The sequence below is a fragment of the Buteo buteo genome, chromosome 21 (assembly GCF_964188355.1).
Source record: "Buteo buteo chromosome 21, bButBut1.hap1.1, whole genome shotgun sequence".
Taxonomy (NCBI): domain Eukaryota; kingdom Metazoa; phylum Chordata; class Aves; order Accipitriformes; family Accipitridae; genus Buteo; species Buteo buteo.
Window position 1 is genome coordinate 21,050,554 of NC_134191.1, and position 27,820 is coordinate 21,078,373.

At 57.2% G+C, this 27,820-nt stretch overlaps 4 protein-coding genes across 4 annotated transcripts in view; 2 read left to right on the forward strand and 2 right to left on the reverse strand.

Annotated features, from left to right (window-relative positions):
- Nucleotides 1-5,941, reverse strand: part of RNF123 (ring finger protein 123) — a 52,537-nt gene extending 46,596 nt beyond the window's left edge. Inside the window, exons 1-3 of the mRNA XM_075052957.1 lie at nt 5,653-5,941; nt 3,045-3,238; nt 1,901-1,985 (exon numbers count right to left, since the gene is read on the reverse strand). Coding sequence (XP_074909058.1) covers nt 1,901-1,985; nt 3,045-3,126 — 167 coding nt within the window. The 5' untranslated portion in view covers nt 3,127-3,238; nt 5,653-5,941. The remainder of the gene's footprint in view (nt 1-1,900; nt 1,986-3,044; nt 3,239-5,652) is intronic.
- Nucleotides 5,942-6,140: 199 nt separating this feature from the next.
- On the reverse strand, nt 6,141-10,233 carry LOC142042915 (E3 ubiquitin-protein ligase PHF7-like). The gene is given in 9 exon segments (XM_075053489.1): nt 6,141-6,835; nt 7,019-7,137; nt 7,290-7,403; nt 7,629-7,760; nt 7,762-8,001; nt 8,233-8,357; nt 8,637-8,738; nt 8,831-8,922; nt 9,256-10,233. Coding segments are annotated over 9 exon segments (1,662 nt in total). The 5' UTR covers nt 9,299-10,233.
- On the forward strand, nt 9,297-21,535 carry LOC142042916 (ciliary microtubule associated protein 1A-like). Its single transcript, XM_075053490.1, has 10 exons — nt 9,297-9,312; nt 9,595-9,711; nt 12,918-13,063; nt 14,186-14,414; nt 14,635-14,736; nt 15,095-15,216; nt 15,645-15,785; nt 16,602-16,706; nt 20,950-21,011; nt 21,465-21,535. Exons 1-8 carry the CDS (start codon nt 9,297-9,299, stop codon nt 16,686-16,688), a joined length of 960 nt encoding a protein of 319 aa, XP_074909591.1. The 3' UTR covers nt 16,689-16,706; nt 20,950-21,011; nt 21,465-21,535.
- Nucleotides 20,130-26,960, forward strand: LOC142042917 (uncharacterized). The gene is made up of 12 exons (XM_075053491.1): nt 20,130-20,208; nt 20,950-21,011; nt 21,465-21,618; nt 21,866-22,122; nt 22,515-22,600; nt 23,015-23,103; nt 23,189-23,315; nt 23,682-23,805; nt 24,252-24,380; nt 24,689-24,834; nt 25,122-25,247; nt 25,799-26,960. The coding sequence occupies exons 1-12, from the start codon at nt 20,130-20,132 to the stop codon at nt 25,863-25,865; spliced, it is 1,446 nt and encodes a 481-aa protein (XP_074909592.1). The 3' UTR covers nt 25,866-26,960.
- The last annotated feature ends 860 nt before the right edge of the window (nt 26,961-27,820 follow it).

Below are 27,820 nucleotides of genomic sequence, written 5' to 3' on the forward strand. Positions count from 1 at the left end.
AGCCATTCCATACATCTGACTTGCTCTTACTCTTCTTCAAAACCTCTGCAGCTCTAAAATACCCTTTGGAGTCGGCGAGACCAGAACCACATGATACTTGAGACGAAGGTAAAGTACAAATTTATTCAGTGGCATAATGATTTTCCTTATCGTACATGCCTTTCCCAACAATTCCTAACTTCCTACTTTCTTTTTCTGACTTAGTATTCCCACCCCAATCTCATTCCTATGCTGTAAAAATCAGCCCAGGGCCCATCATTTTATGCACAATGTTGAGGCTGTTCCCCTTTCGGTACATTACTTTGCATTTCCCTACACTGAGTTTCATAGACCATTTCACTACCCAGTCACTGTTACAGCCACCTTACCTTTACACTGCTCTAAATAGCTTTGTAACAGCAGCAAACTTTCCCCCTCATGCTCTCTCCCTTTCCAAGCCTCCCAAGGGTACACAGAACAACACAGGTCGTGTTGCAGGTCTTTGAGGGACCCCAGCAGGACCTCCTTTTACTGTGAGAGTTGCTAGTTGTACCTATCCCTGCTTCCCATTTCCAAAGCCATCTGTGGAACAACTTCCCACTTCTCCAGGACTAGGGTTTTCCCCAAGACTGTGGTGAAAGACCTTTTGAAAGCCTGATGGATGTGAAGATGCACAGAATTGGAATCAAAGAATCAGTTTTGGTTGGCAGGAGAGAGGATGGGTTCAGCAAAACAGCTTAATCAGCAGCTAGCATGGAGGAGGAGTTCTAGAAGGAGGTTAGAAGAGCATGAGGCAGCCAGAGAGATGTCTGCAGCGAGCTCTTCTGTGAGGAATTTAGGCCTCCGAAGACAAGATGTCATACCATAAAAGTTGCTCTCATATGGCCAGTGTTATTTTCAAGACCTATTTGACTGCTGCTGGGCTTTCTACCAAATAGCCAAGTCCAGGGAAAAGGGTGGAAGGCAGGGAAAAAATAGAGACCAGTCCAACAAACTATCAATATCACCAGGCAAAGAAATTAGAAATACTGAAAACCAAAATGCTCAGGTAGATGGAATATTCCAAGGCATGCTGGCAGGAGAGCTCGTGGCAAAGTAACACGACCCACTTTGCACTCCCCTGCCATAACCCTAGCTCACCAAGAGCAGAGAGGGCCAAGAGCTATTTTTAGCAGCTCTGAGCTCACATTTGAGCTGGCAGTACTAAGTATAGCCCGTGGAATGTGACCCCAGCCACTCTGCAGCACTTCCAACCAGCAGGAGCTACGCGCCTGCTTTGCTCTACCACACTCGTACCTGCCCTGAACCTGTCTGACTTGCCTCTGGCAAAAGAGCTAAATGCAAGGGAAAGTTTTCTCATCCACAGCTACAAGTTTCTGGGCTACAAGATGAAGGAGAACTGAAAACAAATAGAAGCAAACAGACACTAACCAGGAACTTTCTGTTTCTTTTCCTTTGGTGACTCGTAATAATAAAAGTACTAACAGTTCCACAGCCTGAGAAATGTATGACATTCCATATATCAGTAATAGCCTTGCTTTAAGCTTACAGGGCACTGATAACCTATTTTTCATTCCTGTACCTAAAACCTGTGCATGTTGCACTTCCTTACAAGTAAAGAGGGAACAGGAATAATAAGGTGAACGCCTGCTTGCCTATTTATTTCAGAAATATTGCCTAGTGATTTTGTGTATGGGGTTTTTCATGCAAAAAATTCTGAAGAATCCTTCCTAGCAAGCCCTGCAATTTGGAAAAGCCATTAAAGCACAAGACCTAAGAGTCATTTCTGTAACACGGGGCTGCTGTGCTTTTAACAAAGATCACTGTGTGGCACTAAAAGATCTTTCCTTTCACCGCAGTGCTGTATATCTGGTGACTGATACAGCATCGCTTGCCATCTAGTGAATGAGAAGTCCGATACCTGTAAGCAGCTGCAGGCTGGTTCCCATCAGCATTGGTAAAGACGCGATGCAGATAATCATTCAGCAGCCTGCTGTTCACAATCCCTTGTGAAAAACAGAAAGGAAATAAGCTTAGGGAGTCAGGAGGTAAACTCAAACATTAATTTCATGTACCAGCAAGAAACTGTTAACTATGGGAAGATGACGTTCAAGTCTGCAGATCAGTACAGTGGAAAACACAGCTTCAAGAAGTCATTCATCATCTTACTGTCTTCACTAGCAGCCCGAGAGTCCAGCATTATGGGGTGCATCTTTGCAACAAGGGCTCTTTCAATTTGAGCTGCTCTACAATAGAAAATGGGAGCCTATAAATTGGTATCCACAGGTGGAACTACATCCTCAGGAATCCTGCTGTACTAATTCCAGATAAAGCAGCTTCAAAAGCCGGAGGTGGGAATCCAATTTCATTAAAAAAAATAAAATAAAATAAAAGTATCTTATCACTATTGCAATTCCTGATGTCCTATTCATACCTGGGACATTTTAAGTACCTCCATCTCTTAACTGCACTATAAGATGCTGAAATAGAAAGGTTTGCAGATGCAGCTCATGTCATCTAACCCACAGTCCTCTTTAATGATGTATGCCTCACTTTAGCTTTCATCGTGCAAAACAATCCTGTGTCACATTGATGCAGCATGCTTTATTTCTGGGTGCAACAGTGCCCTCAAATGCCAGATTTATGGTCTCATAAGCACACTTCTGCTGGATTAGCAAGCCCAAAATGAAACAGACTGCCTAGCAGGTACCAAAACTTCCCAGAAAAGGATTAATCTGAGAACTTGACAAACTGTTAATCCTGGAAGGGGAACTCCCTGAATCAGATGGGACAAAGGCAGGCAACACGACATTCTCAAGCCTCACAAGACAGGGCTGTGTGCCAAAGAAAGAACACTGTGACATGAGCTTCTGGAGTCCTTAGTACTACAGGAACATCCCTTCCAAAATCTCATCTCAGTTCAGGGATTTACTCAGTTTCAGCCCCACCACACCTCCCATCAGCAAGGTAACTGCAACTGGAAGGCAGCCGATCTCAAGTGAGGCAAGGGGCGCTCACCCGATCCACAGTGGTCCTGCTTTTACACGGCACATACAGGCCCATACCTGTGACCTTGGACTTCTCTGGCTCGGTGCTCAGCCTGTAGTTCTTCCTCGAGAAAGTAGTCCCAGCACCTCTTGACGTCATTCTTCACAGGCACCACTTCCAGAGCGGACATAAGATGGACAAACGCCTAAAACAAAACTTGCTGGGGAGGATGCTGCCTTCAGACTTCTCCCTTTCTTGGAGGTTGATGTACCTGGATTGAACAAGGAGAAGCCAAAAAATAGCCAGAGTCCTCACGTTAGCAACATCATACAAGAGCCCAAAGCCAACTTCCTGCCAACCCTGCTCTCAGTCCCACCTGTCCAACAGCTCAAAATCTTCCCAAAGTAGACAAGGCATTAAGCCACGCTCCAGACAACCACATAGACCCCACTCCAACCAAAGGCACAGGCAGAACCAAGCCAGAAACACAGGCAACCTTTACACCAAGTTTGAGCCAGAAACACTGAGCCAGTACAAGGTCACGGCTACCACCACTGCCAAACACCACCAAAACTGGCAACCACACTGCACTTCTACTCATGTCCTGATGAGACATTTCTGCCTTTCTCTCCCACGCTGTATTCATTAAGACAGGAATATGCACCTGGTTAATCTTCGGTTTAACAAGTTTATTAGATTATTCCGCTATCCAAAACAGAGAGAGAGGGAGAAGGAATGAGACAAATGCAGATGAACTGGACTACAAAAGAATATAACTGACTACAAAGCAAAAGAGCCAGCTGTCGGTTTTACAAGGATAAAAGCAGATGCAGGTAGAAGTACGCAGAAGTGTTTACAGGTAAAAACCTATCATAAGACTAAAGATTCATGACCCTTCCTGGTATCACCAGAATGCAAAGAAAGCTATCAGAGCTGATCTGACATGTGCCAGGACAAAAAGAATAAATTCAAGTTGCTAGTTCCATCCAGCTTCAGAATGTTAGGTTACAGCCCTCTTCTACTTCTGATTGCCCCAATAGCTGACCATCACTGGAAGTCTCTCTCATTCACTAGACAGCCATCTGACAAACTGCTTTGCAACAGGAAGATGCAACATGAGTAAAGACTGCAGGAATTAAATGCTTGCTGGCAGTCCCATACAGAGCAGAAACTAAGGTGAACCCAAGAAAAGTTAGTGAACTTGCTAAGTGACACAAGTGCCATGGCAACTCCACTGGCAGAAGATCACTTGAGCTTCAGCTAGACTCGGGAAAGGATTTCCTAATGCCCCTTTCCTCGGGGCCACCCCAGCATCCAGCAGTGAAGCAGCACTGCTCGGCGTCCCTCCTGCAGCACTGCCAAGTGAAACCACAGGAACAAAACAAAAAACAGCCTGGATCAATGGCCCTGAACGATCTGCATCAGAGACTCAAAACAAGGAATAAACAATTAAACTATAAACAGAAACACATCATTTACTACCAAAGCAGAGCAGACAGCACAACGTGTACTACCCTAAAAGTACTCTAAATATGAGAGACATGATTTCACCTCTGTCAGCACAAGTTAAAAACGCCCGAGGATGGCGGGGAGTGCCCCTAGCTCTTCCCAAGGGTGGCCGGCCTGGTACCCACACTGCTGAAACAGCCTGAATGCCCAGGCAGAGAGTGCAGCACGGCCACACGGGCACTATACGAGATGCACTGCTGGCACTGCTGAAGTGCCAGGGTTTTTTTCCCTTGGAGCAGATGCTGCTTTCAACAGGTCAGAGAAAGGGCAGAGCAGGGGGACACACATCTGCCCCTTCATTGCTCCCATGTGCGATTCACAAAACTGGCCCCAGCAGCTCCGGCAAAGACACCCAGCTCTGCGCCGGGCCACGGGTTAAACTCCCGTCTCTGGGCAATGATAGATAAGCAGCTTCCAGCAGAAGGGCCGAATAAACAACACGGGCGAAGCCAGATCTTAAACTGAGCCGACCGGAGGCAGGCGAGGAGGCCGAGAGCTGGGCCAGCAAACACAGCTTCGTCCGGCAGCTGCTGACCGAGCCCTCCCGCTCTCGCCAGGGCAGCGGGGATGAAGCCGGCGGGGAGACAGCCCAGCCAGCCAGGCGGCAGAGGCCCCCGCGCCGCTCGGGAAACTCCTCTGCGTTGATCACAAGCGCAGGTCTCTGTGGCACCCCCAACCTGGCAGCACCCCCAAACCAGAAATACTGGGCAGCATAGCCCAAATCTAGGAACCGACCCTAAAACCAGGCACATCCCACAGCCGCCAGCACCCCCTAAGCTGCTGGCGTGCCCCAAGCCCAGAGACACCCCCAAACCCAGAAACACCCCCAAAACTGGGCGGCAGTCCCTGCAGCCACTGACACCCCCCCCAACCTGGCGGCTCCCTCCATGCACCACACACACCCCCAAACCCCGGGTCGCCCCTACGCCTGCCCACAAACCCCAAAGCCCAGACAGCCCTGCCCGGCGCGGAAGAACCCCCAATCAGGCGCCTCCCCCCCCCCAAACAGGACGACACTCCCCGAGACCCCCCTGCCCGGCGCCCAGCCCCGCGGACGAAGGGACAGCGCCCGGCTCGGGCCCAGTGGGGGCCCCGCGCTGCCGGGGCCTGGGCCGGGGCCGGGGCCGGGCACGGGGGAGCCAGGGGCGGCCCAGGCCCGACGGCCGCCGCACTCACCGCCGGCCCGGCCGCGCCGCCGCCGTCACCGCCGCCGCCACCGCCGCCGAGCTACGGCGAGCCGCGAGGGCCATGCCGGGCGGGCGGGCGCGGCCCGCGTTGCCGGGAGACGGGCGGCAGCGCCGGGCGGGCCGTGCCGCGCCGCGCCGGGGGACGCGCTCCGCGCTCGGGCCGTCCCGGGCCGGGCCGCCCTCCCGGGGTCAGGGGCAGAGACCCCCGGTCCCGGGGGTGGGCGTGAACTTCCCCCGGGGCAACCGAACAGGCGGCGGGGGCAGAGAGCCGAAGCCCACGGCCATGGCGCGGGGCAGCCGGCCAAGGCCAGCCCGCGAGGAGGGAGGTCTGGGGAAGGTGCTGCCAACCGCCAGGGAGAGGACAACGCTCTGGGCCCAGCCCCTACGGCTGCCCCCCAAGAAAGGGAGAGGTGGAGGAGGAGGAGGAAGCCGACGAATGAGCGTGCAATGTCCCAGCGCAGAGATTAACGGCCAACTTTATTGTGCGGGTGGAGGGGGATCAGGACCAGCGCTCGGGGATGGCGCACGGCTGGTCCCGTGGCGGCGTCCGGGCCGGCTGTAGGGATGTTGGGCCCGGCGTTGCAAGCGGGAGCGGTCTCGCATCCGCACGGGCCCAGGGGGGCTGGAGCTTCCGCTGCTCTCGAGCGCTGGGGAGCCAGAGGAGGACCCCGCTGGCAGCTGGCTGGCAGTGCTGGGGCTGCTGGTCTCGGGTGCCGGGGAGCTGTGGGACGGCCCCGGCGCCGCCTGGCTGGGGGTGCTGGTCTCAGCACTTGGTGCTGGCGCACGGCTCCTGTCACGGCGTCTTCTGGGCCGGCTGTAGGGGTGTTGGGCCCGGCGTTGCAAGCGGGAGCTGTTTCGCACGCGGTCGGGCCCAGGGGGGCTGGAGCGGCTGCTGCCCTCAAGCGCTGGGGAGCCTTGGGACGGCCCTGATGCCCCATTGCCGGGGCTGCTGGTCCGCGGTGCCGGGGAGCCGTGGGGTGGCCTGAATGCCGCCTGCCTCCCAGTGCTGGGGCTGCTGGTTTCCAGCGGTGGGGAGCCAGAGGAGGACCCCGCTGGCAGCTGGCTGGCGGTGCTGGGGCTGCTGGTCTCGGGTGCCGGGGAGCTGTGGGACGGCCCCGGCGCCGCCTGGCTGGGGGTGCTGGGCCCGGCGAGCTCCGAGCTGGCACTGGAGGCTGTAAGGGGAAGCAGGAAGGTCAAGGGCACGGCCCCCAGGCCCGGGGCAGGATAGGCCAGAGCGGTGCCCCCAGCCCTCCTAGAGCAGAGAGGCTCTGCCAGGCCCACCCTGGGCTCCCGCTGCCAGGCCTTGCCTGGCCCCTGGCCCCAGCCCAGGGGCAGCCGGGCGCTTTGCCTCTTACCGGTGCCCAGGCCAGCACACGCGTCGCACTCCCAGCTGTCCGTGCTGCTCCTCAAGTCGGAGCAGCGTCTGTGGGTGCCCTCGGCAGCGCAGGAGCAGCACAGGAGCAGTTGCCAGGGCCTGGGGAAGCAAACGGGTTCATGGCTGGGAGGACAAAGTGACCGCAGCACGGGATTGTCCGGCCGAGCTCTCGGTCTCGGTCCTTGCGCCTCGAGCCCTTGGCGAGACAGGGTTCCCGTACAGAGCCCCGGGGTGCAGCTTTGGCAACTTACCCCTCTTGCTCTGCCTGCTCCCTGCCTCCGGGACAAAGGCACTCCCTGGCATCGCAGCGGCTGTGCCTCTCGCCTAGCTCTGCGTATTGATGCCTGTTCTCCCATGACGGCAGTCTGATGGAGAAAGGAGAATGGATGAGCCCCTGCTGCCCCGGCATAAGGGAGATGCAGGGCGTCCCTGCTCGCCCCTCCCCCCCCGCCCTGTTTCCAGCTCCTCCGTGAAGCTGAAGCCCAGACTCGCGGGACAGCGGAGGGCCAGGAAGGACTGCTGGGGCAGCCCCTGGCGCGGCACAGCGCTTGCAGCCTCCTGTCTTGTGAGCCGGCCAGAAGGACACCAACCTGATGGGGACTCGGATCCCCATGGTGATCATGTCTGAGAGAAAGTGCTCCGTATCTCTACAAAGTGGGCACTGGAACAAAATGCCGGCGCACAGAGCCTGTGCCTGCAGGAGGAGAAACGTAAGGGGCACGAGTGAGGCCCTGGTGCTGCCGAGCGCCTGCCGTGCTCCGGGGGCGAGCAAATCCCGGGGGCGAGGGAACGGCTCCTACCTGGATGCAGCCCCTGTGGAACCAGGCGTGTTTGCACGCTGGGCACACCATGGTGCCGTAGGACTTTCTCTCCTCCACAAGGTCCAGGCAGATGAGGCAGGTGGTGTTCTCCTCCGGAGCCGCCTCCACTGCCTGCTCTGGGCGGTGCTCCCAGCAGAAGGCCCTGGGGGCAAGAGGAAAGGGATGGGCGAGGAGAGAAGGGCTGGCTCCTTCCCCAGTGGCGGCAAGGAGGGGAGACGAGGTGTGAAGGAGCCCCAGACCTTGTCTGGCTGTGGCTATGCCTGAGACTGGCTGTTCTGAAATGTCACTGCGGGTTCCTTCCCTGTTTGGCTGATGCTGGCAGGAAGAGGATTGAAAGCAAGCAGCCTCCCCTGTGGGGGCCAGCTGCCCTTACCTGTAGAGCCTAAAGAATTGGGTGACGCATCCACCCTCCACGGCACAGGGGAGATGGAAGCTGCGGTCGCAGCCTGTTTCCTGGCAGAGGATGGCGGCCCCGCTCTCGCCACAGACGAAGCAGTGCTGGAAAGAGCAGAGCAGCCCCCATCAGCGGCAGCCCCAGGGCCGCCACGGCCAGCCCCACGCCTCCGGGCAGGGCGCAGGATGTGGCCGCTGCTGGGTCACACCCCGCAGATGCGCCTGTCGGACGAGGCTCCTGTGCTGGAGCCTCTGTGGAGCTGCTGGGAGCAAGACTCCTGCCCCAGAGCCGGCCGGAAGGGCTGGGGTTTCTTTCTCGGGTCCGGGCCAGGCTCCCGCAAACCTCTCCCGGCACAGATCTCCCCGGTCCTGTCAGGTGCTCACCTTCTGCGCTGCCCACGCGATTGTACATTCAATATCCTCGGGGAGAAATCCCATGAGTCCTGCTTCCCTGGCCCCTCGCCGAAAAAGCCCGCTGGCAAAAAACTGCAGCAGAGAAAAGAGGAGGAGCTGCTGCTGAGGAGAGCGTGGCAGGGACTGCCTGTCGGCAAGCTGGAGGGAGCCCCGGCGTAACTCACCAGGCAAAACACGTGGGCACAGAGCCCTCGCTTCTCCAGTTTGTCCCCGCAGAGAGCCGGGTCAGCCTCTGCCCGGCGACACAGCAGGCATGCTGGAGGGGAGAGAGCAAACGCCACCGGGAATGAGCACCTCTGCGGGGCCGGGGGAAGCGTCCCTGAGGGATTGCCCCCAAGGGCCTGCTCTGCCCCTGCCGAGCTGGCTGATGGGCAGGGCTGGAGGCCTTGGAGAGGAAGGGGGCATTGCAGGCACGGGGGTCCCAGCAGGTGCCCACTGCCCAGCCTGGGCCCCGCTGGCTGAGGACAGGAGGGGCCCTGCCCCGGGGTGGTCGGGGAGCTCCTGCCTCCCCCTGCCACCGCTCTCGGCCCCACGCCGACCGCCCCGACGAGCCCTCTGCTACGCCGCGGGAGGGCTACTTTGCTCTCACCCTGCTCCATCGAGTCGGGGGCCTTCTGCTTCCTTGCGGACATGGCGCACGTCAACGGTGAGCGTTCGGAGAGTCCCTGTCCCAGCAGCGCCGGGCGTCTCCTCCAAATGCTCCTCTGCTGACTCTGAGGGAGAAGCGGGGCGCGGGCGAGGGAGAAGCCAGAGGCGGGTGAGCTTGCAGCACAGGCCCAGCGCCCCGAGGCCTGGGGCCCCCCTCCTCCCTCGGCAGCCCCGCACCAGCCCCGTCCCTCCCCTGCCCTCTCCTCACCTCACCAGGTCGCACTGACGGGCGGCCTGTGCCCAGCGCTCCTTTTTGTGGGCTTGCCCCCGCGGGTCACAGTGGCCACTGTGACATCAGCACCGCTGGCCCGCGTGCGCCCCGACGACGGGCAGGGACGCCCTCGGCCACCTGCCGCCCGCTCTGAGGCGGCCACCGCCTCACCGGGGTGGCTGCGAAGTGCCGAGGCGGGGGCCCGAGCCCTCGGCACCCACCTCACCGGGGCGGCTGAGGGAGCTGGGGCTGTTTCGTCTAGAGAAGAGGAGGCTGAGGGGAGACCTTGTCGCTCTCTACAACTACCTGAAGGGGGGTTGTGGTGAGGTGGGTGCTGGTCTCTTCTGTCAGGTGGCTGGAGATAGGACGAGAGGCAATGGCCTCAAGTTGCGGCAAGGGAGATTGCGGTCAGATATGAGGAAACATTTCTTTACTGAGAGGGTTGTCGGACATTGGAACAGGCTGCCCAGGGAAGTGGTTGAGTCACCATCCCTGGAGGTATTCAAAAAGCGAGTAGATGGGGGTGCTTCAGGACATGGTTTCATGGGCATGGTTGATGGTTGGACTTGAGGATCTTGAAGCTCTTTTCCAACCCAAAGGATTCTATGATTCTTTGATTCAGCCTTCCAGCTCTGCGCCAACTTCCGCGGAGCTGATCAGCCGTCACTCTGCAACCACATCTCTTCTCCTTCCTGCACTAGAAAGGTACTTGCTGGTCTCCAACGGGAGGGAAGTCCTTTTGGATGACTGGCATTTCCCAGGCCCCCTGTTACCTTGCCGTAGAGCACGTGTGGGTTTTTTGCTCTAAAGGGCGTCTGACGGGACTCAAGCCCTGAGTAACAGGTACTGCCCTGGCTCTCCTGAGCTCTGAGGAGCGCGTTCCTGACCAGGTGTTTGCAGTCTCTCTTAAAAAGGATTTCTTGGCTTGTTCTGCAAGAAGGAAGCCTTCAGCTGGTGCAGCAGCAGTCACGTCGGAGAACAGGACCCGGAGCTGGGGAACGGGAATGGCCTTTGGCTACTGTAGAAACACAAGCTGCAGAATTCTTCATGTCACAAAGACAGTCGTGACACCGACCTCAACTTTCCAGGGAAAGGAGCTTTGCCACTTTGCCCCAATTCTCACTCACCTGGGCAATGAGGATGGGAAATGGGTTATAGGCTTGTCGAGAAGGAGGCAGAGTTGAAGCGTGTCAAAAGTCGCTGGGGCCGGGGCGCGTGATTTTGGGGGGCGAGCCGTGAGGGCCTGTCATGACCCAGACTGGACAGACCAGGGAGTCGTGTTGAATTCGAAATTCCCTCGGGCTAAATGAAGGTGAAACGACACCAAACGATCGGTTGAAGATTTTATTCATGACAGAAGCCAACTGAACTGGGGAGGCGTGGTAGTAGGTGGCAGGGTTTCTCACAACAGGAACTGGCATAAGACTACTTCTGTAAACCGTGTAACCATATACATCAACTGAGGGAATAAGGAGATCCCTCCCGTTGAGTCAGGAGGTTCAGAGCAGACCCCCTCGCTTTCCAGACTCCTCCTCAGAGAAGGGCCCAGGGGCGGCTGGACCCACTCTCAGTCTCAGACTTGGTCAACGGTTTCTCTTTTGAAACGGATGAGGTGTAGGGATTGTGGCAAAGGAAAGAGAGAAGAAGACAGAGAGAGAAAAAGGAAGAGAGAAAGATTTCACCGGTCCTGGGTCCAGCATTGGTTCAGTCAGCCGAGGTGTCCGGTCAGCCGAGGGGTCCAGTCCTGGTGGGCTTGTCCGGTGGACAAGTTTCCTCTTGTCCTATCGCAAGTGACTTGATGGAAGAGACCAGCACCCACCTCACTACAACCTCCTTTCAGGTAGCTGTAGAGAGCGACAAGGTCTCCCGTCAGCCTCCTTTTCTCCAGACTAAACAGCCCCAGCTCCCTCAGCCGCTCCTCGTAAGACTTGTGCTCCAGGCCCCTCACCAGCTTGGTTGCCCTTCTCTGGACACGCTCCAGCATCTCCATGTCTTTCCTGTAGTGAGGGGCCCAAAACCGAACGCAGGACTCGAGGTGCGGCCTCACCAGTGCCGAGTACCGGGGAACGATCACCTCCCTGCTCCTGCTGGCCACACTATTTCTGATACAGGCCGGGATGCCATTGGCCTTCTTGGCCACCTGGGCACACTGCTGGCTCATATTCAGCCGGCCGTCAACCAGCATCCCCAGGTCTTCTTCTGCCGGGCAGCTTTCCAGCCACTCTTCCCCAAGCCTGTAGCGCTGCGTGGGGTTGTTGTGACCGAAGCGCAGGACCCGGCACTTGGCCTCGTTGAACCTCATACAATTGGCCTCGGCCCATCGATCCAGCCTGTCCAGATCTCTCTGTAGAGCCTTCCTACCCTCAGGCAGACCAACCCTCCCTCCCAACTTGGTGTTGTCGTCAAACATGCTGAGGGTGCGCTCCATCCCCTCATGCAGATGGTTGATAAAGTTATTAAACAGAACCGGCCGCAATACTGAGCCCTGGGGAACACCACATGTGACCCACATTTTCTCCTGCCTCCAGGGTTTGTCAGCTTTCTATCAGCCACAGCTTTGCCAGATTCCCACTCGAGGTGACTGGAGGCAGTTTTGCTCCTGCCCCACTTGGCTTATGTGGTTTTGGGCTGTCCCCACTCGGGACATCTGGTATAAGCCCTTGTTCCCACTCAAAACATAGCCCCATGCCAGCTACCGTGAAGAAAATTAACTCTATCCCGGCCCAAACCAGCACACCTCCCCTGTAAAAGAGAGGGGTTTGATGCCAGGGCAAACGACAATTTGCCGACTTGGCAGAGCACGGCTGCCCTGAGATGTCTCAGGAGAGGCAGGCTGGGCTAAAGCTTCTCTCCTCCTCCTCCTCTCCGGGTTCTGTGGTCTAGCGGAGCAGCTGGGGCTTTGCCGCAAGGACACCCTGGGTCCCGGTCTGCTGTCCTGCAGGCAGCAGCGCAAGCCAGGAATGACACTGTCTGCTCAGCACACTCTGGGTGTTCTCCACGGGAAGGACAGCATGGGACTGGGCTTGTTGTTCCAGCTTTATTAAAAAAAAATAATTTATTAAAATACAGCTGTTTCCCAGAGGAGGATTTCACTTCTTCAGGGCTCACCAGGGGCCAGCAGCAGAGTGACGGCAGGCTCCATTCTGATCTTGGCATCTCTCTTCTCAGGATGAAGATGGCCTCCGCTGCGAGAGTCCTGACCGAGAGTTCAGGGTCTTTCGCCAAGGGCAGAAGGGCTGCAAGAGAAGGAAGCAGAGCAGACATGACCCCCCACTGCCTGCAGAGACCCCCAGGAGTCCCCTCCAGACCATGGCACCCTGCCCAGGCCCCGTCCCCTGCCCCACCAGCCCCTCCTCGCCGTCGCAGATATCCCGCAGCTTCTGCCTGCTCAGGTTCCTCGGGTGCCATGCGGCAAGACCTTGCTGCCAATGCGGTGGTGGGGACTGGGGCCAGGCTGGCAGAAGAGGGGCCCTGGGGACTGTGGCCCACCGATGAACCTGATGGCCACCTCTGGCAAGATGGCTTGAGTGTCCCGCAGGTACGTCAGGCTCTGCCAGAGGTCTTCTTCCACCCTCTTCTTGTCGTGCACTAACTAGAGAGAGCACAAGGGCGCAGGGACTGGTACGGACCCTCCCAAGTTGGCCGGACCAGTACCTCCTCCCAGTACCCCCTTCCCGCTGGCGATTCCTGTCTCCCAGCCAGAGCTGGGAGAGGTTCAGACAGCCGCAGGCAGTGGGGGCCCGGGCATGCTGAGACCCCCTCTTTCATATTGCTAGGGCCCATATGAGTCAGCATTTCCAAAGGGCCGTTTTTAAAGCCTGAAACCCAGGATTTTGGCCCTAAAACGGGGCTTTGGACCCTACAGCTGGGTCTTTGGATGCTCATTATATGCCTCGGACATTAAGGAAATGAGGCTTTGAGCCCTAAGTGAGGAGTTTGTACCTTAAAATGAGGGTTGGCACCCTACAATTGAAGTCTTTCAATCCTCGAATCAAAGCTTTGGACCCTAAGCCTGAGGCTTTGGGACCTATGCCTGAGGCTTTGAGCCCTAAAAGTGGGCTTTGGACCCTCCGAATGAGGGTTTGGACACTCCAGATGCAGCTTGCACCCTGAAAATCCCTGTCTGGATGCTAAAAAAGAGGCTTTGGACCCTGAAAATGAGACTATGCAAACTAACACTGAGCCTCTGCACCCTAAAAGTGAAGGTGTTGGAAACTAAAATGAGGCTTTGGAAGGCAAAACTAAGAGTTTGGAAAGTAAAAATAAGGCTTTGGAGTGTATAAATTCGGATTTAGACTCTACAAATGAGGCTGTGGTCCTTCCTTCTTCTTCTCCTCCTCCATAATAACAGTAAGGTTTCAATTTCTTTCCCACTGGGGCTGCGGGAAAGCAAAACGTGACAGAGGCGATCTTTACATTTGCTTTTAGTTAGCATAGCAACGGTTTGGGGATTTAATACTTCATAACAATTGCATTTTGGTGGTATTCTGATTACTTGCACAGTGCCTACACTGTTCTTGCCGGAAGTCATTGTACCATTGTATTGGCCTGCCGGTATCATTCTTGGAGGACAAAAACCACACAGGAAGGGAAATTCTTGTGGCCAGCAACTCCAGCTACTCCACTTAGAAAGTAGCTTTAAATATGGAGTTGCAGGCAGGCGTCCTTTCACAGGCTTTTCTTCCTAGGTTACCTGGTTCACAATCCCACCAAAACCAAAGCCCCAGCGTACACTTTCCAAAGGGCCAAACCTCCCGGCGCAGACAGTTGCTCTCCGGGCCCTCGGTACTACGTCCAGCCCTCCATCACCAGGAACGGGAAGTACGTGGCTCCGGCACAGCACATGGGCGGACTTCCCAAGATAACGACCGAGGTCACCCCTGGACCAAGTGAGTACCGTTTCGCCAGCACTTCTTCCAGGCGACACAAGCAGCACGCCTGCCTTTTTGCCCTGTGCTACCGGGGCACAAAACCATCAGCTCGCGTCCCGAAGGAGCTTCAGAGGTTTCCAGGCAGAAGGCAAACGTGGCTGAGCACCTCCTCCTGACCTTTCCTCTTTGGCTTGAGGAAGAGAGCCCGGCTTCCCTGCTTTTCTCTGCTTCTCCCTAGGTGACTACTCCACCGACAAGGCCAACCAACACCTCTACAAATGCGCGCCGGCGCCGTCCATGGCCTTCCGGCACAAGGCCGTCAAAACCGATGAAACTCCAGGTAAGGGAACTCGGGGAAATACACACGCTTGCAGCCCGCCTGTCCTCCAGGGAAAACCTGCCGGGCAGCTTTTTTGACAGGCCTAGCGAAAAGCCTACACAGCAGGGTGCAAGGGTCTCTTGACGAGCTTGCTTGATGTCCCGGAGCACCAGCTTCTCCCATCCCACAAAAGAACCGGCAACTTGGGCTTGGAGCTGCCGACACACGCCACGTGCGACAAAAGACGGAGGCGTTGGGAGAGGGGCGAGACATCCTTCAAGCTCCTCGCAGCAGGCTTGGCAGGCTGCTTCTCTCCCACCCAGGCGCTGCTCCTCTCCCTGCCGGACTCACACACGCTCTCTTCCCGTTCCCCTTCCAGGTCCTGGCACCTACACCCTGCCCAGGCTGGTGGGACCCAACACAGCCTACACCCACGCCAGCCCCTGCTACTCCATGAAAGGGAAGAGGAAGCACAACGGCTTTGCTGAAGACCTCGCCAAGGTGAGCTACGCTTCTCTGCTGTCTCGCAGCTGCTCTCCTCAGGGCCGGAGGGCTCCGACGCCGGCTGCAGCCTCTCTTCACGCCCACTTCCCTGCACCAGCAGCAAACCCCAAGAAGCCGTGGGTCCCGTGGCTCTCCTGCTGCCAACAGCAACGCCGACACCCGCAGTCCCTCGCTTTCCAACACTAACAGTTTTGGTGGGGCAAAACTCATCGGCACTAATGGGAATCTCCCTCTCCTCTGCGAAATCTGCCTCTCTGCAGGGGAACAGGAGGGGCCCTTGTTCCAATCGCTCCGTGCCTCTCACGCCACTTCTCTGGCCAGCCAGCTCAACTAGCGCAGCCCGCGTGGGCACCCGGCAAGAATCAACTTTTGTTGTTCTTGTTTGCTGCCTTTTGTACCCAACAACCTCCCTGCCTCTCTTACAGACGCCAGGTCCTGCTGCATTCCCCAAGGTGGAAGTGGACACCTACAAAAAAAGGGCTCCCATGTACACGATGGGAAGCAAAAGTGGAATTGGAGGTGACAAAACAGTGAAGCCAGGACCGGCAGACTACTGCCCGGGAAAGGTAAGGCAGCCTGCCCAAATCTCCTCCCCTGCTTTGCAACAACCAGCCCTTAAGCATCTCCCCCTTCCAACGGGGCTTCTCAGAACTCCAGACCACCTTACTGGAGTGACAAACCGCAGGACAGCAGGCCTGCTCCCTTGCCTTGGCCCAAAGCCAAGCAGAGTGAGGCCAAAGAACACATCTTTGCCTCTGCACTAGCTCAGGCGCTCAATGCTGACACGTGCTCTCACATTACAAGCTCTTCAGGAGGACACACTGCTGCAGAAGGCACAAGCAGAGCCAAGGGCAGACCCTTCTCATGCAGGGGGGATCACCTGGGAGGGCAGGGGCATCTAGCAAAGTCTGGCTGGAGCTAGAAGGGCTCTGGACTTGGAGCAAGTGCCAGTGCCAGCTCAGCTCCAGCCATGAGCTTGCCCTGCCAGACGGAGTGGGCACGTCGCTCCATTTTGTGTCAAACCGAAGCTCTTTGCTTTGAGCAGCCTTCTGAAAACACTCGAGGGATGGATTTTACCTGCCCCTAGCCCCTTTTTTTTTCTCTTGCCTTTATATGCCTCTCCAAAAAGGGAGAAATGCCAATCAGTAACAGCAGCAGACCATTAGAGATGTCCTGATCACACAGGAGGTTTCCAGCAAGTGTGCCACTGGCACAGGGGGAGTTAGCTGAAAGTGCCCGGGCACGCACACAGCAATGCACGGCAAACGGCAAATGCACGGCCATCAACTTGTTATGCCAGACGGCCTTCGCCGAAGACAAAAGTCTTCTTGCGAACAAGGCACCACGGTCACCTTTTTTTCTTCTCGCTTTTCCCCTTCCAGGTGACGCTGATCAAGCCCCAGGCCCCTGCTCCCACTTTTGGACTCCGCCATTCCCTCTACACAACTCCTCTACTGTCTCTGCAGTAAAACAACATACCCCCAAAGGTCTGGTCTGTTCACCTTCAGCTGTGGCGAGGGGGGGTGCGCGAGGGCGAGGAAGGTGAAGGTGCTGGTCAACTACCACCGGCACACGAGCGGAGAGGTTCGTAGCCGGGGTGCGGATCATCAGGAAGAGCAGCAAGAGAGGAACCTGCAGCCCAAGGCGACGGCTGCATCCCAGGAGCACGGCTGTTTGACGCAGCCCATGCCAAGGCATCCTGCCTGCCGGGGGGGGTTCAAAAGCACGCGCAATACTCGCTCGCTCCATCAGACTGCATGGCAGCCTTGCAATGAAGGCAATCTGGGAAGCGGGAGCCAGGTGGGAAGCTGGAGCTGTGGGATCTGGTGGTGTGAGCCCAGCCCTGAGTGGTACAGCAGGGAGTGACAGTCGGTCGTTCCACCAGTCGCCGCCGCGCAGTATAGGACCCGCAGCAGGCGGCTTTGGGGCCTGGATGGCGTCACCCGTCGTCCTGAGACATAGGCAAAGCCTCTGCTTATGGCCTAATGAAAGAGGAGCCCAAGCACCCCTCGGGAGTCTGTAGATACCGAGAGGAGTGAGAGTGACGGCAACGAACGGGCCTGAAGCATGTCCCCCCGTCTTAGAGGTGCTTCTTTGCCGAGAGAGGCAGGGCACGAGGCGGCGATGGTTGTGTGTAGAAGTGTGCCAGGGAGCTCTGCCTCTGCGTAGGAGAGTGGCCCGGTCCTCCGGTGCCAGGAGGAGCATCCATCCCAGGGGTGCAGAAGTCTGGAGGAGGCTCGGACTGCAGGGGTTTACAGGAGAGCCTCCTGCCAGCAGGGAATTTGGGAGATGCTTTGGCAGGGCTTCCGAAGGGCTGATACAAAGACGACAATTCCTGGTGCCGGAAGGTCAGTGCTGTATCCCCACCTCTGAGTGAGATGAAGGTGCTGATGCAGGGGCAAGCACCGAGCTTTCCCAGTGCCTGCCTCAGCGCTGGAGAGAGGACGGTCAAATCCTGCCTTGCCGTAGGGCCCCCCCAGGTCTCCCCGTCCCATCCCTGTCCCCATGCCCCCCCCACCCCCCCACCTTGCAGCAGGGACACCCGCCAGGCCACGTCCTGCCCGTAGGAGCTCTGCACCAGCCCCCAGCCTTACTCAAACTGGCAGCGCCGCAACCCCCCCGCCACTGCTCTGCAAACTGCCGCTCCAGCGCCTGCGTGGCAGTGGACAGGGGGGGTCAACAGGGGTCACAGGGGGTCGTGGGTGTTGAGATTGAGGGGGGATGGGGGTCACTGGGAGCACTGGGGGAGTACCGGAGGGGCACTGGGGGCACTGGGAGGGCACTGGGTGGCACCATATGGCAGCAGGGCGAGTACCGTGGGGTGATGATGGTGACAGTGACATGGTGACGGTGGCACGGTGACAGTGCCGCCATCCATCAGCAGGATGGGTACTGTGAGGTGGTGATGGTGACACACTGACACTGATGGTGTCCCCATTCCCAGAGGGCCCAGTACCACATGGTGGGGTCGGTGATATTGCGATGGTGACATGGTGACGGTGACACAGCGATGGTGCCAGAGGTGGTGACACAGTGCTGGTGATGGTGACACGGAGACATGGTGACTGTGACACAGTGATGGTGACAAGGGGACTGCTGCGTTAAAGCGTAACAAAGTTTGGCAGAAAATAAACCCCCGTGCATTCCAGCTTGTCCTCAGATATCAGAGGGGCTGGGGGCGGCCAGGCTTAGATTCTGAGTGATGCCCAATTCAGCACTCTAACTCCGGTCACGTTCGATATATTGAACTATCACGATTACAGATGCACTAATAGTGCACTGTCCTTTCAATTTAGTCACGTTCAACGAGCTATCATGGCTAGATTTTAATGAATAGTACAGTTTATTAAAGCAAGAGGAGTACAGGTTCTTTTGGATTGCCGGTGATACGTACACTGTCTGCAAAGCACGTGCAAATAATAATGCAGTCGACTACAAGCACACTAAATTATGGAAAAACTCTACAGAGTTTTCTGGGTTTCCCGGGGAAGCACTCGGTATAACTGAGGGTCCGAATCTCACCCAGTAGGCATCTCATTGGGGGGGGCGGGGCGGGGAGGGGAAGAGAGGTTCAACCCCTCGACTGATCCCAGAAGTCAGCGATGTCCTCCCGACTTGTCTATGATGGTATCTTCCCCAGCATTCCTCCTCTCTTAAGCCCTTTTATACTATTTTCTTATTTTTAGGTGGAGCTTGAGTGACTCTAGTCATACATACCTTTATCATGATGGGTGTAAAATCTCCTCGCTTTACTTCTAAAGGTCTATGCTAGAGAAAATTCAGAGCGCATGCTCAGTGAGGGGTGGTTGCACCTTAGAGGCAGGTAGCTTTTGGGACAGAGGTGTGTTTTGCTATTATAATGAGATTATAATGAGCAAAGTTCCATGTCAGTGCTCCAGAGCTGGGCACTTATAAGTCAGAAGTAAGACAACAGCGTTGACAGAACCCCATTGCTTCACCTCCTTGCTCTAGTGGATTCAATGCAGGAACCTTCCATTCTTGTTCCTGTGGTTCCAGTTCCCCATCCCTGCGGTGATTTCGCAGAGCCTGGCCGCGGTGTCTCCGCTCTGCTCCGCCCTCCGTGTTGTTTCTCAGAGTCAGCACACCAAGCTCCCCTCGTGTTGCTGACGTCGAAGGTTGCAGATTATGTTGCTTAGGGAATTATTATGGAACAGATTCCTTGCATATCCACTGTATTCCACCCTGGCGGTTCGCCTTCCCGTAAGAGAGGCGGGGGGACATGTCAGTAAGTCACCTCCAGCAATTCTTCCACACTGGGCCGGCATTCTTCTGAAGTTACCTCGTTCTCTCGGAATGGTTTCCTTGGTCGTCTTCATTCTGCTCGCATCTGCCACTTTCAGCTAGTTCTGGGTTAGCAGCATTAGCTTTATCAAAAAGTTGACTCTGGCTCAGCTCTTGCGGCCTGAGGCTTCAACTCCTTTAGCTTCTAGTGCTAAGCCAGGCTATTCATCCTAACAATTCCCAGCACAGGTAACGGCAAGCTCTGCCGGAGCAACTCGGAGAGAACGGGGATGACTGCTTCCCAGGACGAGAAGGGAAATCCATCTCCTCTCTCCCCAGCTGCGCCGGCTCCCTGCTGGCGTCATAATGCACCTTCAAACGATGCGGGCTGATGTCACAGGGGGATGCCCCGCATCCCAGGGAGGTCTCCCCAGCGCTGCCGTCACTTCCCGGCGAGGCTTGGGCGCTGCTGGGCACTGCTCAGGGGCTCCCCACTGCTGCGCTTCGGAGCTGCTCCACAGCCAGGAGCGGGATCGGGAGGCAGCGGGGCTGCGCTGGGGGCACCCGTTGTGACCCGCAGAGGAGCAGGGGCACGTCGGAGAGGAGTTTTGGGCGAGGAGCTGCGAAGAGCATCCCTTTCCCTGAGCGGAGGGCAAGCGGCAGGCGCGATGGAGGGCTGCTGCACCGTGGCCGTCAGCTTGGAGCTCAGCAGCTTGTTCCCCACGCTCCTGCAGCTCTCCACCAAGGGTAAGGGGTTTGGGAATTCCTTCCCGAGGGGTCGCAGCGGGGCTGGCCTCTGGAAAAAGCTGCAGCTGCCGGGCTGTGGGGGTGACTGGACAGGGCTGGGGGCTGCTGCGAGAGCCCTGCCTGGGGGTCCCACTGGACTCGGGGGACGATGTGGCAACCAGGTCTTGGTGCTGCCCGGAGCCCCGAGGCTCCCATGGGAATGGCTCCGTCCCCTTGCGAGGGGGGCCATCCAGGGCCAGCTTTCCCTGGAAGCTGGCCCCTCGTGGGGTTCCGGCTCTGGGATGAAAAGGGCTTCTGTGTCCCGGGGGCTGGGGGGGACAGCTACACCTCCCACAAGGCTCTCGCGAGCCGGCTGGAAATGCCTGTGCTGTAAGTCAGCCCTTTCCCTTGAAGAAAGTCTCCTTTGGGAGAACCTCTCATCCTCCCCGTGGGACCCCCTTGTGCCACCAGGCTGGCAGATCACGTCCTGGGCTCTGGGGTGCCAAGGCTTTCTGGGGGTTAGATGGCCACAGCCCCGGTCCTGAGCCCTTCCCACATCCCCATTTGTACCCCAGCCCTGCCCCGGGAGCAGAGTAAGGCTGGCAGTTGGAAATCGGGGCACAGCCCAGCTCCGCAGCCGTGGCCGCGTTTGTCTGGGCTGTTTGCGGACGCCGGCATCTGTCAACCCCTGGGCGAGGAGCTTGCCGAGAGGCTGTGAGCTGGCTGGCCTGGAGCCCAACACCTCTTTCCTTTGCTTTCCAGAGGTTGTGGCTATTTGGGATGCTGTGTCTGCGTACATCCTGGGACAGCTGAAGCAGGACAAGGTGGGCTGGCGTCTTGCTCCCCCTTTGCCCCGGAGGGCCTGGGCCCCGGGAAGCGAGCCCTCCCTGAGCATCGTGGCGGCACACCGAGACAAGCCCGTGTGCCCAGAGCTGCTTCTTGGTCAACCGGGAGAGAAACCAAGTCCAGATCTAGTCTGAGAAAGCATTCAGCACACGATAGGGCTTCACCCTTCGCTGTGGTCAGAGCGGAGAGGCCGAGCAGAGAGGCAGGCGATTATGCTGGTGCCATGCCAAGGATAATCCCTGGGAATCAGTCCCAGGGGTATTCCCTCCCTGGGCTGGAATTGCCTGGGATCTTCTCTAGCCAAGGGATGTCAGCGAATATTTTGAGGCAGGCAAGAAAACAAATGGAGAACACGGGCCTTTTCCTAAGCTTTCACTTTTCCCATCTCTGAAGTACTCGCTCATCAGCCTTTTTGTCTTTTTCCTGGGCAGGGTGTCCTGGTCGCAGGACTCGGGACCTTCGCTATGCTCCAAGAGCAATTCCAGGGCAAAGAAGAGGTGTACGTGGTTCGAAGACCCGTCTTCCGACTGGAGCTTGATGTGTTGTGTGTGCAGGAGCTCGCGTTCCCCACAGTGGTTATCCCTGGTGAGAAAGCAGCGGCCACCCTCCGCTTTCCCCCTCCATGTCTGGGGGGGGACCGTGTGCTCTCGGCTCTTTGGGAAGGGCTGGGAGAAGTAGAGAACTGCCTCTAAAGGTCAGGGGGTGGCTTGAGCTCCCCCCAAACTAACTGCTCCCCTGTTTCTATGAGCGCCCTTCCCTCTGGCATTTTGTTATGAATCTTATGTGGAAATTTGGCCTGCTGTGACAGTGACCACGTTCCTCCTCCTCGCAGGCAATGTCAAGATCAAGCCGCTGAACTACAAGCGGCTGTCGCGAGCCACCTCCTTCCCACAGCACGTGGTGAAGGACTGCGTGCAAGAGACCATCCTCTTGTACTCTTCCCAACTGAAGAACGGGCAGCGCCTCTCCTTCGCCTTCAAGGGCATTGGTGTTCTGTCCTGCAAAGACGACCTCCTGTGCATGCGGTTCTATTCTGACTGCGTCACAGGGCTGGAGAGGAAGGCCAGCCGGATTGCGCTGCTTCACACTGTAAGTCGCTCGAGGTTTTGAGGGCTGCTTCCGTGTCTTTGGGAAGCCTAAGGAAGGGTGAGCAACCCGGTCGCCGTTGGCCAGCCTGGACGTGGCAGGACAGTCAAACACCTTTCCCCGTGCTTGCCCCCGCTGACTTCTCCATTAGCAAAGAAAGTTTCTCCTGGGTCCTTGCCCTACAAAAAGCCCAGCGGTGTTATTGCGCGGGCGGTCTCAGTGTTGGCTGTGCAGCTTCTCCAGAGCAGAGCAAGGGCTAACGCTGATGGAGGAGGATTTGGCAGAGAGGTTTGGAGAAGCGGCTTGCTTTTGGAGCGGGAGACAGGTCTGCTTCCTTTGGGAGCCAAGAGGAAACTGCCTTGGAAACCTTCTAACAGCTCTGTGTCGCTTTGCAGAGGCTGTGGATGCCAGGGGCAGCTGTCTCCGGTGGAGCGACCGCCGCTCAGGAGGTGCAGGCTGCTCCTGCCCACGCGTTCCCGAGGTGAGTGCTTTTCCTCTGCAGCCCTTGACCGGCCGAGCGGGCGGCTTCCCAGCTCCTGCTCAGGAGCACGCGTTGTCAGGGCTCGACATTCGGCATCGAGCCAGGGATCAATCGTGAAGCGACTGGTTTCTGGTTAACTAATGCTGAGCTGGCACTATGCGTGTATTCTCCTGGAGTGACCCGGCATCGTGATCGTGTTTCTCACGCCCAGCCTGTTGCCATTGCCATCAGCGAGAACCAACTGCACATGGTGAGGCAGCGTTGGGTTGGGGGAGATTGCCGCTAAAACCTGTGCAGGGCCACAAAGGAAAAGGGATGCGACGCCTCCACGACAGTCGGGAGGATTAGTGCCGGCAAGCTGCAGAGGGTAGGAGGTCACCGGTCTTCAAGCCTGTGTCATCATTCGCGTTCCAGGTTTCAGTTCCTGGTGATCGGCAGACCGGCGTCCGAGGCTTTCTCCGCCTGGCACAAGAAGGTTGCAGAAAAGCACAGGGTCAGAAGAGGTACGGGAAGGGGTCCCTGCTGTCCAGAGCCCGGTTCAAACGCACTCCCCACGGGGCTGCTCTGAAGAGCTTCCTCCTTTCCCAGGTACAGAGGGAAGCCAGGCGCCTGACAAGCTGCTGCAGAGGCGGGTGAAGTATTCCCTCCCCGCGCTGCCAAACCAGGGGCCGGGCACCAGGCAGCAAGACACGGAGAAGAAGAAGCCTTCTGCCAGGTGAGACCCTTGTGGGAAGGGATGAAAGGGACCCTTGCGCCCACGTAGGAGAGACGTCCCCTTTGGAAACTCCGGCTGTAGGGACTCGGGAAGGTCCCTGGCACGTGCCCCACGGTTTTTACGAGCTTGTTTGCCCCATCACAGGCCCCTTAGTGGGGAAGGCAGCGGAGGTTGAGCGCACCCCACGTTACTTTGCTTGCTCCTACAGCAGACCTGAGGTGCAGTCCTCTCCCATCCATCTGATGGGAAACGGTCCCACCTCCACCGCTTCTTCTGCCAGCCTGGGGAGCTTTGATAGCAGACGGAGAGCATGGGGCACCCACCTGCCCCACGCTCACGCCGCCTCCTCCTGGTGTCTCTTTGCAGTCTGCTCCCACCATGTCCAGGCAGCTCCCCCAGGACGAAGGAGGCAAGCAGGCAGGAGCCAGCTCCTCCAGCCAGGCCCACCGCTGCGCTCCCGTCTTCTGAAGGCTGCAGGAGAGCGCTGCAGGTACGTGCTCTGCCTTGCTGTAACTACCGTGCTGTTCGAGACTCGGCAAAAGCCTCTTTGGGCAGAGAGCCGTCCTGAAAGGCTCCCTTGGCGTGCGTTCATCGTCACCTCCTTCAGATCTTCTTCAGGAAAAGGGAGGTGCTGCACGCCCTTCCCGCCTGCTGTTGCCCCCGCGTTGTCATGAAACACTTTTTCTTCGGGCCAGGGGCTATGGAGAACGTACAAGTCCTTTCTAGGTCGTTGACAGTGGAGGTCTTTGGTCACTCCGCTGTGTTTGCCGTGAGTTGAGGAGCCTGGCGTGACTCCACGGCCCCCGATCTGTTAGGGGCAAAGCGCTGCCGACCGACCGGCTGAGGCAAGGGGCACCAACACGGGTCAGACCCGAAGGAAGCCCCGCCGGGAGCTGAGACTAATCCTGCCTGCTGCTGCGCTTCTGTCCCCTCCAGGAGGTCTGGAAGCTGTCTGCAGAGTGGGAGCGAGTGAAGACCCGGTGGGAAGAGCGGCGACAGCAAGCAAAGGCAGAATGGGCGGCGTGGGAGGCCTGGTCTGCAGGGGAGGAGCGACAACCGCCCCAGGTACGGGGCAGCGATTGACACCGCTGAGAGCAGCAGCGGCCCTCTCCGTCGGGGCGGCAGGTCTCCAGGGGGGTGGGAGCGGGACTGACACCCAGCCGCAGGGCAGGGGTTTGCCCGCTCATCTGGGTGAGGGAGAGATTGGCAGCAGGACCCGAGGGGCAAAAGCAGCCGTCAGCCGTGATGACGGGCACGCTGGTGCTGAGCCTCCCGGCCCCCAGGTCCCGCTGCAGGCTCCTTTCGAGAGGTCCTCTGGGAAACGGCGCCTCTGTTTGCCGTCTGGTTTGCTGAGAGCGTCTCCTCCTCGGCAGGTGCTCGGCACTGAAGGCATTCGGGCTCCCCACCCTCCAGCCCAGCCCAGGAGAAAGGAGGTCGGCGGGAGGTGGCGGAAGGCTGAAAACCCTCTCCCAGCAGAGGAGATGGCAGCAGCCGCCCAGCTGCAGAGACTCCAGCCTGAGTAAGTGTGCGCCGGCTCCGGCCGCAGCCTGGGGGCACTCGAGCGGCCGTGACCCCGCAGGGATGTCCGCGTCCCCCGTGCCTGCGTCCTGGGGTTGCGTAGGACACCTTCCGATGCCTCCTAACGCGGGGATGACCTGGGTTACCCCCGCAGCTAAGACCCAAAGCTCACCGCAGGGTGGAAGGCTGAGTACACGCGGCACCGGGTGGGTGCAGGGGCTGTGCGAGGGCAGAGGCAGGCGGGGTCTCCGGCAGAGGCTGAGGGATGACGTTCCCCTGTTGTTGCAGCCACCTTTCGCCACGAGCGGCCCAGGTCCTCAGGAGGCTGGAGCCGCATCAGGAACGGAGGACCATCTTCAGGCACGTCACTGAGAACAAGCGGCGGAAGCTGGAGCAGCAGAGGCAGCTCCCCTGGTAACTATCTCCAAAGAGGGATGGTGCTTCCCCGGCTGCGAGGCCTGTCCCTCCACCGAGGGCAGCCCTGGGGGAAAGAGGGCATTTCTCTGACACCCCTGGTGAGACGGAAGCAGGTTCTGGAGGCTGGCTTTGGGCTGGACCTCCCTGGCAGCCAAGGGGGCTGCCTGGGCACCTAGAATTGGCTTTCCATGTGGGACGTGAAAGTCCTGGCTGAAGACAGAGGGATCCCTCCGATGGCCGCCTCTCCCCGTTCCAAACCAGAGAGCACGTCCTTCCCTCGCAGAGTCCTGCCCCAAGACACCTTGCCCCGAGGGGGACGCCTGTACGGGACCCCCAAGGTCTCTGCCCCACTCGACTCAGCCCCAGGCTCATCAGCTGCACCTGGGACCTTCTCAGGGCCTTGGGCATCAGGGGCCTCCCCCTCTTCATAGGCAACTGGAGGCTTCGTCGCAAGCAGATCCCATCACCGGTGGCCTGAGCGACGCCTGCAGGATTTCTCTGCCTTCTCCCTGTCCATACGCTCACAGGCTTTCTTTCTTCCTCCCTAGCACGCGATGCTGGTACCGCAGCGGAGGAGAAGGTGCCGGAGGCGGCAGCTGTAGCAGTGGCTGTTAGCAAAAAGGGGCTGGGAGGCTTCTCAGCTTCTCAGATCCACCTAAAAATACAAAATAAAGGGCTCTGGGGCTGTTCCCAGCTGGACTGACTGGTCTGTGCCTGGTGATGGTCTAAAGGGGTTACACCCCCCCCGTGCGTGATCCCAGAACGGCTCGTAGGGGCAGGAGGGAGTAAAGTCCACGCATACCCCACAGCGCAAACACGTGCAGCCCCTCTGCCGCACATCCCAACACGGAGGTAGCACGACGGAGGAGGCTCTCGCCCCCTTCCCGGGGAAACCAGCACAGCTGGTGCTTCCCTGAAGTGCCCGCACGCTCCCGCACGCAGCGTGGAGAACCACTCGCAGGGCCAGAATCTGCGTGGGATTACAGGGCTGTGACCACGCTGTGACCACGGAGGTGTGGTGGGTAGACGGTGTTACCAATTGGTCACTGATTTGTTCTTAGTTAGAATTAATCATATTTAATTTTAATATTTTAGCAAAATCATATGTATGTTGTATTTTATACATTTAACCCCAACCAGTACCTGCTGTGAAATCCCCTGTATAGCCCTGTACCAAGGCCGGAGAAATTGGCTAAGATCATCTAGTAGGAACATTTAGGACTTAGATAACAAGATAAAAGAAAATTAAAATCTGATTATAAAAGAGTTTGGTTTGACTAAAAAGTAGAAGATTGTGAAGCATAAGTATGGGAGTGTTGAGTTTGAAGTGTAGCCTTAGAAACTTAGGAGCTTAGGAACTGTATAATGTGTAACCATAAGAATTTAAGTATTGTTCCAAATCATTTAACCACAGAAGTTTTGACAAAGATTGGTAGTCTTGTAGTGTTTGTTTTAAAGGCTAAGGAAACCGTTATGGACACCAGCTTGCTGCTTGGAAACACCTGAGAGGTCAAGAAGCGGACGAGTGAGGAAGACTACGAAAGACCACCAGAGGACTCTAGAAGACCACCAGAGACCTTTAGTGCGCCTGCGTGATGGACGTTAACATATGCAAATGATTTCCTGGAAATCCGATGAATATGCAAATGACGTCTTTGTAATCTTATGAATATGCATAAGTGAGTTCAATATAAGGTGTATTGTTTTGGTTACAGGTGTGCGTGGTTTGTGAGAGGACTCGCCCGCGCACCCGGCCGTCAATAAAGAAGTGTCTGCTTGTCTACACTAAATTGGTGTTGATAAGTTTTTATTCCGAGATTTCGGTAACAGTTTTTGGCGACCCAGATGGGACCTCGCTGAGAGAGACCGGAGGAGTCGGGGACTTGATCGGTTCCTGCCGGCACCGAGGATTTCTCGGGGATACCCATCGATCCCCGATCCGTAAGGCTCTTTGCGACGTCCCCTGGATTTGGTAAGACACTTCTTTCTTTGAAATAATAAGGATAGCTATCCGAGTGGGTTAGAGTCCCACTAAGTAAGTGGGTTGGAGTCCCACTAAGTGGGGTTAGAGTCCCCCCGAGTGGCTTAGAGTCCCACCGGTATCGTTTGGGGTTAGAGTCCCCCCGAGTGGGTTAGAGTCCCACCGGTATCGTCTGCCTGTCAGACGCGGCGAAAGCTGCGCAGGGTTGCACTAAAGGATCCTGAAGGAAGTGGAAGCCTAGGCGTCTGCCCGTAAGACATAAGCGAAAGCTATTGCTGGGTTGGACAATTTGGAGTGGGTTAGAGTCCCACAACTTTTGAAGATTCTGGGTTAGAGTCCCAGCTTCAAAAGCATTTTGGAGTGGGTTAGAGTCCCACAACTTTTGAAGATTCTGGGTTAGAGTCCCAGCTTCAAAAGCATTTTGGAGCGGGTTAGAGTCCCACAACTTTTGAAGATTCTGGGTTAGAGTCCCAGCTTCAAAAGCATTTTGGAGTGGGTTAGAGTGTATGTGTATTTTGGTGACATACATTGAGTATTTGGAAGTATTGTGAGTGTGACTGTTGTAAGTGTGGGACGTGCAATCGAGCAC

Bases quoted from the DNA above. Each gene is read 5' to 3' on its own strand.
- LOC142042917 (XM_075053491.1), top strand. From the start codon at position 20,130: ATGGAGGGCTGCTGCACCGTGGCCGTCAGCTTGGAGCTCAGCAGCTTG. The intron at 21,012-21,464 runs GTGGGCTGGCGT...TTTCCTGGGCAG, and splicing joins GACAGCTGAAGCAGGACAAG to GGTGTCCTGGTCGCAGGACT. The intron at 23,104-23,188 runs GTACGGGAAGGG...CTCCTTTCCCAG, and splicing joins AAAGCACAGGGTCAGAAGAG to GTACAGAGGGAAGCCAGGCG.
- LOC142042916 (XM_075053490.1), top strand. The intron at 9,712-12,917 runs GTGCCGAGGCGG...CTGCCTGCTCAG, and splicing joins CTCACCGGGGTGGCTGCGAA to GTTCCTCGGGTGCCATGCGG. The intron at 14,737-15,094 runs GTAAGGGAACTC...TTCCCCTTCCAG, and splicing joins CAAAACCGATGAAACTCCAG to GTCCTGGCACCTACACCCTG.